This window comes from Ovis canadensis, chromosome 19, assembly GCF_042477335.2.
Source record: "Ovis canadensis isolate MfBH-ARS-UI-01 breed Bighorn chromosome 19, ARS-UI_OviCan_v2, whole genome shotgun sequence".
In the NCBI taxonomy this organism is placed as follows: Eukaryota; Metazoa; Chordata; class Mammalia; order Artiodactyla; family Bovidae; genus Ovis; species Ovis canadensis.
This window is the reverse complement of record NC_091263.1, coordinates 32,519,275-32,528,330: the sequence shown is the minus strand read 5'-3', so window position 1 is coordinate 32,528,330 and position 9,056 is coordinate 32,519,275. Positions and strand designations below refer to the sequence as shown.

Below are 9,056 nucleotides of genomic sequence, written 5' to 3'. Positions count from 1 at the left end.
AAAGAAATCACCACTCACTCGAATCTCACCTCCTCTCTGGTGATTGGAAAAGTTGCTCAGGTTTGGGAAAGGCTAACCAGCTGAGTCAAGCTGCCGCCTACACCACCTACCCACCTCCGCTCCCCTCGCATCCCCCAGGCGACAAGGCAGAAAGGGTGGGCAGGGGAACACAGCTCAGCATTTATTTTTGGACCCAGCTCACTAAAAATACCCCAAGCCTCCCTGTTTGATCATTCTCCCTTTTGACCTGAATGGATCGCGGGGCCCCGGCGGCCCGCCCCACCCTCGACCCGTTGTCCTTTAAAGGAGAAGGGCGTGGGGACGGATTCCTGCCGCTCAGGGACAGATGTGCGCCACCCGGACAGGCGGGGCCGCGGCCTCACTGACGTCAGGAAAGCGCTCAATCGGCCGCAGCCTCCCGGCCGGGCCCGAACACCCGAAGGGTGGGGGGGACCCGCGAGCTGGGATTGGCTGGCCAAGTGCGAGCGCCCGCGCCGATTGGCTGGCGAGGTTTTAGAGGGAGTCCCGCTCTCCAATTAAAGGGCCCCGCCGCAACAGGCTGCGCACAGAGCTCCCCCTGGGCCAGCGATCTTAGCCATTCAAGCACAGCTGTCCCCACTGCACGCCCTCGCGCCTAAGCCTGAGCAGCCAGGCGCTGTCTGTCCACCCCAGAAGAGGATGGCAAAGGTGGCCAAGGACCTCAACCCGAGAGTTCAGAAGGTGAGCTGAGATCTGTCTGTACTTAGGCAGACTCCTTTTCCCATTTCCCTCTCCTGTTTGAAGAGGCTTTCCTAGATATATGGAGAAGAAAATTCACTAAATTCCAAGACTTTATAGAAAATAGAATCGTTGGGAATACAGGTTTGAGCCAACAGGCACATACCCCAAATGCTACTCTTAAAAGCCTTTGTGTAAAGTATTTGCAAAGGATCTTGGTTCTTTGATGATGCTAATTAAAATTTAAATAAGGTAAAAAACTTTTTTCTTAAATGTTAACTCTGTGCTTTTGGAGGAGTGGGGAAGGAACCCTACCCTCCTCCTCCAGTGACTGAGGTGAAGGTGGGAAGGGGTACTATTTACTCACAAGGAATCTACCCCCTTTGCTCTCATCCCAGCCTTCTCTGTTTTTCACACACACATACAAAGAAAACAGTTTCTTTAGCTGGTGGTGTTGGCAGTGGCGACAGTTCCAGCACTCGGGAACTAATTTCTGTCCCCAGGGTCTTCGCTTTTCCCTTTCAAGAAGGGCTGGCTGGGAGCCCAGAAGGTCATGGGTGAATGACTGCCTGAGGGGCCTGCAGCTGTGCCTTTAGCTCCAATCCCTGATGGTTACTTACCTGTAGACGGTGGGGGGCGGGGGCAGGGTGGGGGGAGGTTGTCACAGGCTAGGGGCTAAGAGGACCTGTGAACTGGAAGGAAGCCCAGAGACAGCCTAGACCAGTGAAGAAACTGAGTCTCAGGGTCACAGAGAGTTGGTTCTGGGAGGCTGTGGAGCCTATGGGAAAGCCTTAGGCATGGAAACCCCAGCTGTGCCACTTTCTAGCTGCTCCACAATGACCAACCACGTCCATCACCTTTCTGAGCCTCAGTTCCCTTGTCTCCCATAGAGGGATGTTAGGCCCCGACTCCCTCACAGCAGCAATAATAGCTATGGTACCCCTTAGTGTTCTCTCCCAAAGTAGTTCTGTTTAAACTTAAACTCTGATTTCAGGGAAAATCAGACTTTTGGTCTTTCAAGGCAAAGTCCCCTGTAAACATTTGCTATTACCTGGGCAAGGCGGGATAGAATGAGAGGGGGAAGGAAAAAGAAAAACTATGTCAGAATCGAAATGCAAGTGAGCCACTTAGAGGTGCAGGATTTATGCATCTGATTTACGACTGTACCACTGCAAGGCTGACCTGCCCCAGACTCCCACACAGAGTCCATCGGACCTCTGAATGTGTACACCAGGGCAGACTTCATCCAGAGAGCATCCCTCTGGAATGTTCCTGCCCCCCCCCACCCCCACCCCCGCTTCACAGTTGCCAGACTGTTCGCAGAATCCAGTCATCTCTCCTTCTCTGGAATTCTCACGTTAGACCTTAGTAAGCTACCTGTCCTGTTAATTTCTACCTACTAGTGAGTCAGGCAGGCACTGCTCTTACTTTTCTACCCATCTTTCTAAATTCCCTGAGGGACAAACCTTTCTTGCTCATCTGTGTTCCGACGCAGGCTGCCATGCACAGCATGACTCAATAAACTATGAGTGAACCAGCTAAGACCATAGTGTTCGCAGACAGTACAGTTTGTGTGTTACTGTTTTCTAACTTGTGGCAGCTCCAACATATTTGTGTGTCTGAACTGCCTCCCCAGATTCAGCCAAAGGAAAAGAGTTCAGAGCGAAAGGGGCAGTGTCTCATTGTCCAGTGGCACATCAGATGATTCAGGATTGTTTTATTACAAGCTGATGGACAGTTAATGTGTAAAGGGAGACAGGAGACACGGAACCTCTCTTCTCAGCACAGCCCAGGTCCCAGCTAGGAGGAAGCCTTGTTTTTATTTTCCTTTGCATGGGAGAGTGTGATTATCCGGATTAGAGGTGGAACACAGTCTCCTACTTGTCACCCTCTAGTGCCAACTTCCTTGCCCTGCAAAGGGTTTATTTTCCATTTAGATCCAATTACAGGCTTAGTGAAAGAATGTGGTGGGTATAGATGAAAGGGAGGATATTTTTTACCCCTTGGGACTGTGACAATCAGGAGGAGGGTCACCATATGGGTGATGAACCCAGGTCCTCCACTCAGAAAGCCGAGGGAAGGGAAGGGAATGGGGGGAAATCTCTCTTTGCTGAGGTGTGTATCGGCGGTTAAATGCTGGGTTGTATCAACAGCATGCTGCAGGGCTTTTATGGCATATTTACTTTTTAAATCTGCAACAGTGGTGGGTTTGCTAACATTTGGCTTCAGGAGGCATAATCACACTTAGGCATTTTGAGGCAATTTCAGAGATTCTTAGAGCTGCAAGAGACCGATTTACAAAATGAGAAATGGTTTCAAATGGCCTCCACAAGGACTCCGCTGCCCTGCACCCAAAGGGAGGGGGGCCACAGGGAATCCCAAGAGCTGGAAAGTCAGAAAACAGTCTTTGAGCGAGAGAACATTAAAATCTCCAAGTTGGGGCAGCCTTTGAGATCATCTCCCCAATTCCAGGCAGACAGGGGTACTGGCCATGGGTCCCATCCTTAGTTCATGGCAGGGTATAGAAACAGTCCCTTCCCTCCTCCCATCTGCACTGAGCCAAATGCTCCCATTGGCTACTCTTGAGCCCTGGTTTGTTTTTCAACTGGGAAAAAAGTTTCCTAGCATGGAGTTCTTGTTCCCTGAGAATCAGGAACTAGCCAACATTCCCTGGTAACAAAAAGCCTGGAAGATCAAATGCCATTTCTCTTGGTGGAATCAACCACCACAGTGGGTGTGTTCTTCTCTGGTTTATTAAGTCATGAATAGTCTTGTAACCAGACTGGGGTTTAAATCCCAACTCCACCACCTACTAGCTGTGTGCTCCTGTGTAAGCTGATTAACTTCTGAGTCTGTGCCCTCATCTGAAAACTGAGAAGACACTAAAAGAATCTCCCTCCCAGTTCAGTTCAGTTCAGTTCAGTTGCTCAATTGTGTCCGACCCCATGAATCGCAGCACGCCAGGCCTCCCTGTCCATCACCAACTCCTGGAGTTCACTCAGACTCATGTCCATCGAGTCGGTGATTCCATCCAGCCATCTCATCCTCTGTCGTCCCCTTCTCCTCCTGCCCCCAATCCCTCCCAGCATCAGAGTCTTTTCCAATGAGTCAACTCTTCACGTGAGGTGGCCACAGTACTTAGCTTTCCTTCCAAGGGGCCCGTAGTCATTAAACAAGTTGCTGTATACAAAGGGCTCAGCACCTGAGGGCAAGTAGACTTGGCCATTGTTATGGTCCGTGGTGGTGGGTGTATATTTCAGTGAGCACATGATTGCTGAAAGGAGTCTTTTGGTGAATGAGGACACACTTCTTCAGATGACTGGCCCATCTGAAGAGCAACTAATTTTCATTCAGCTGAACAAAAGCCAGCAGCCTTGATAACCTAGAACAATGACCGATGACCTTGTCTTCGTTCTAGCCTAACATACAAAATCTGCTTAGACAACAGAGATCATCAGTCAGTGAGCATTTCACTGTGGAGTCCTGGAATAGTTAGGCCTGGAAGGAGACATGGAGCTCTTCTCACTTGATAGGTACAGAAACTGAGACCCAGAGCAGTCAAGTCCTTTCTCTGAGACTGCTAAGAAGGTGGGCCGGGGCCCGGTAGGCTCTGCAAGAATACAGGCTCTTGGCTGCCAAAGAACCATTTGCAGGAATTTAGCAAGGACTAGAACAAAGAGATCTGAGAGCATGTTCACTGCTGCCTGTGTGCCTGCCAGTGGACCGGCTCCAGAGGGTTCTATTTCTCACCCCTCAGCACAATGTCCAAGGAGCATGAAAGGATGGCTCGTCCAAATGCATCGCCAGGGTCAGCTGGGCGTCTCCCTCCACCCTTCTCCACATCACGTCCCTCTTGGCTTTCCTGTCCTCCAGCTTCGCCCTCCCCCCTGTACTCAGCCCTTCCTGCTTTCACCTCCAGTTCCTGCCGTGTGCAAAGCTGCTGGCACGCTGCCTGGGTGAGCCGATCCAATGTCAACACGGCTCCTCGAGAATTGTCCTTGGCTCCCTCCATCTTAGAAATATATTAAGCTGTCATTTAAAGACTTTAATAGCCAAATCATTGGAGACATGCCCATAGGTGTATAAGCAACTTGGCCCAAAGAGAGCCATATTAAAAAAGAAAGAAAGAAAGAAATTATCCAAGTCCTGAAAGCTCTCCCCAGACAGATGGCTGAAGCCGTTACTTGTACACTGAAGATGCTTGTCATGCCGTACAGACGTATTCGAATATGTGGGGTTAGGGTTGACAATTGATTTGCACCAATACATCTGCCCCCTGAGGTGGTGGGGGGCAGGGAAAGCTATCTCGCAGATCAGCTCTAGGCTTTACTCTAGCCATCTCTGCTCCAAGACCTTCTCCTGGCCCAGAGCTGACCAACAGTTCTACAAGCAGGACATGGAGTGACTTTGGCATTCCCCTCTGAAGATCCCACAGTTTGATCTCTCCATGTTAACTGGCCAGAGGTGACAAGGGAGAAAAAGAATGAGCTGGATTCAGCAAAGGCTGGGGACCAGGAGGAGGGGCAGATGTGCAGACTCACATGGGCATCTTCCTTTCCCTCCCCTGCCCTGGCTACTTCTGGGGAGGGTTAGATCAGGAGCAGAGAAGTCAGGGAATAGTACCTCTTGTAACCCACCCTCTAGGGTCAGCTGGGCTCCAACAGAGAGATGCCATTTGACTTTGCAAGGGAGAATCTTTCTTTTCTACTTGCACATTCAAAATAGTGTGTTTATAATAAAGTGGAAATCAGTCCTGAAAGCACAGACCTTGGCAGTTCTTATCTCCCCCATGCTCATCCAACACCACTGAAATATGTATGATAAGCAGAGTTTTCTGGCAAGGGGTCAAGCTGCCACAGTAACTGCAAGCAGTTTACTGGTGACTTTGGACAGGTCGCTTTTCCTCAGAAGGGGCTGACTTTGAATGACGGCTGGAAGCTTCATTCCTCCTGCCATCCACTGACCTTTTCTGGACCCCAGACTGTCTCCTAAATAACAAATGATTATGGGAAAACAGGACACAAACACCATTCCATTGAGAGCGGAACTGGGGAAGAGCTTTTTGAGACCTCCACAAGGAAGAGACAGCTGCTGCTCTCTAAGTGCCTTCATTTGGAAATAGCCCCCTCTTCCCTTTCATTTGCTGATTAGGAAGATTTGGCTGGCAGCTGCTGCTGTGATCTCACCAGGTGCAGGGCCACCAACCACTTCTACAGGAGACCCTCAAAGTTGTACCATTTCCTTCAATTCCCATGCAACTTTCAGTCCTGAACCCATTCTTGGAGCTCTGTTGTTCAGTCCCTAAGTCATGTCCAATTCCTTGTGACCCCATGAACTGCAGCACACCAGGCTTCCCTGTCCTTCACTATCTCCCTGAGTTTGCTCAAACTCATGTCCACTGAGTCAGTGATGCCATCCAACCATCTCATCCTCTGTTGTCCCCTTCTCCTCTTGCCCTCAGTTTTTCCCAGCATTAGTGTCTTCCAGTGAGTCAGCGCTTTGCATCAGGTGGCCAAAGAATTGGAGCTTCAGCATCAGTCCTTCCAATGAATATTCATGGTTGATTTCTTTTAGAATTGACTAGCTTGACCTCGTTGTTGTCCAAGGGACTCTCAAGCATCTTCTCCAGCACCACAGTTCGAAAGTGTCAATTCTTTGGCGCTCAGCCTTTTTTATAATCCAACTCTCACATCCATACATGACTACTGAAAAAAACCATAGCTTTGACTATACGGACCTTTGTTGGCAAAGTGATGTCTCTGCTTTTTAATACACTGTCTAGGTTTGTCATAGCTATTCTTCCACAAGAAGCAGGCATCTTTAAATCTCAGAGCTTAGAGTGTATCAATGGCCCAGATCTTCAGAAGCTCCAGAAATGCCTTCTGTAAAGCTTTTCAAGAAACAGTGAAATAAGAAGTTTGGTCTCCTATGTGGACCTAGACTATTTTAGTGGCCTAAACTTGTGTTTGGTATTTAGGCCTAAATATTTGATGTGGAATTTCAGTTGGGCTTTCACAAAAACAGAAATAACAGTACAATCACAAAGCTTCATAAAACCCCTAAATCAACCCTTTGTTCACTGTCTGCTCTCCTATATGAGAAGTGTTGTTACATGTCTTCCCAGGTTGTGTTGGTCTTACTTTCATCATCCATTAGGACTTTTGTCCCCCAAGGATCTGCACAAAGATTCATCCGTTCTCTGCTAGAATGGACCAGTTTGGGGAAAGGCAAGGGAAAGGAAAAAAGAGAGACATCTTTTGAGTACACTCAGGATGCCTGATGTTTTCTCTCGCTTGTCTCATTTAGTCTTTAGGACTACATTGCAAACATAATGATGTCCTTTTTACACATGAGTAAATGAAGACTGAGGGTTTCAATGACTCGCCCAAGATCATATAATGACAGATTAAGAACTCACACCCATTCTTCTCTGACTCTAAAACTGAAGCTCTTTCCACTGCAGGAAGACACCGAAGGCTTTCGTCAGAAGCACAAGTCTGGTGGAGAAGGACTAGGGTTGCTACTACAGGCTTCACACACAGATGCAGGTCAGCCCACTGCTGATGGTGATTCAGGGATGGCCCAGCATTTGCCAAAGGTTACCAGGCCTCTGTACCTCTCTGATACTTCTTGGCCACAACCAGGTGTATGCTGACATCCACACCAAGTCAAAGCCATTTCCCAGGCAGAAAAGAAAGACTTCCTAGATCTGTTCCTTCCTCGTTTTCTAGAAGTCTGCTAGAACTGTCTAGAGAGGAAGCTGGTAGAGAGACAATCTAAGGGATCATATAATAGTATCCAGAAATTACTGAAGAAACAAGGACACTTGACAAAAAAAAAAAAAAATCCTAGAGATCCAAGCTCCGGAGCTTCCAGGAAATTCTATCCTGGGGATAAGCTTGGCCTCTGGAATGCATATTCTCTACATGCCTGGTCAGCCTGACTCACGGTCTACCCAATAACCCAGGAATCAGGACCAAGCAAAACACAGCCCGAGCCCCCACTAGGACATGCTTTAAAAGGAAATAAGATTGCTGAGGGAGAAGAAACCAAAGGCTCTATTTGGCAAGTCACTCTTTTTGTAGGACAAAGTTGGCGCTAGGGTCCAGCCCGTGGCAGTTGTTTTAAATTCATATGATATGTGTATGTATTGATTTTTTTCCCCTCCTCTTATTTTAAAATATGGGTTCCTTTGTAAAATAAATCTTTGGAGAAAATGTGAAGGAATCATTAGATAAAAGAGCTGAGAAGAAGCTACTGATCTGCTTGGTCAGTCCCTTCAGGTGGCAGAGGGGACATGGGGGCAATGTTATATCCAAAACTTGCCTGTGACATAGCAGAGAGGCACTGACTCACAGGATCTTGAAAGAATGAAGAAAAGGATATCTTCTCTGTTTCATCACTTCCATGCCCAGGGTCCCCTGACTTCATGTCACCCTCATACCCTCAAAGCTCAGAAGGTCAGGTGAACGTTTTGGCTGTGAATGTAGCTTTGGCCACACGGTTTAAAGGCCATTTTGAGCTTTTCATAGGTCTGCAACCAAATTGCTTACTCCTCTCTGGACCTCCAGTTCCTCATCTGAGAAAGAAAGTTAATAATAATTCTATATTTAAGCAATAGTCTAATGAGAAAGTATGTAAAGCACCTGGATGCATAGTATGTTCTCAAAATAACATTTCCTCCTGCTGCTATTGGTATCCTCTTCTCATCAGCCCCAGCACAGAAATCCTATAGGAAGTTAAGTGCTAGAACATGGAAGACCAAGTTCATCTTACTGACGTCACAGGTGGCTTCTAAGATATCAGATTGCAGGACCTCTTTGTAGCTAAACTTAGACCTGGCCATAAATAGACCCGGGTCACAGCATCTGCAAAAATCAGGACAATGGCAACAATGTGCCCCGGGTGTCCGGTGGCTGTGCTTCTAAAAAGTAGTCCTCCTTTTCACGGAGACCATTCGTTGATCCCAGCTAGGTGATTTTACCCAGGCACTTAGCCACGCCAAGCCTCGGATGTCTTGCTTTTTAAAACAGCATAATAGTCACCATTTCTTGATTTAGCAGATATTTATTTAATACCTATTACATGCCAGGCACTCTGCTGAGCGCTCAGTACAAGACAATGAATAAGAAAGTTCTGGTCCCTGCCTTGTAGACTTCAGTCCGGGGGAATGTGTTTCACATGAAAGTATGAGAAGAGGGAAGATCCTCTGGAAAAGGACATGGTAACCCCCAGTATTCTTGCCTGGAGAATCCCCATGGACTGAGGAGCCTGGTGGGCTGCAGTCCATGGGCTCACAAAGAATCAGACATGACTGAAGCAACTTAGCATACATGGGA

General features: G+C 47.9%; 1 protein-coding gene across 1 annotated transcript in view; it reads left to right on the top strand.

Annotated features, from left to right (window-relative positions):
• Positions 1–318: 318 nt before the first annotated feature.
• Positions 319–9,056, top strand: part of LMCD1 (LIM and cysteine rich domains 1) — a 57,329-nt gene continuing 48,591 nt past the window's right edge. The window contains exon 1 of the mRNA XM_069562102.1: positions 319–720. Within this exon, the coding sequence (XP_069418203.1) occupies positions 679–720 (42 nt within the window). The 5' untranslated portion in view covers positions 319–678. The remainder of the gene's footprint in view (positions 721–9,056) is intronic.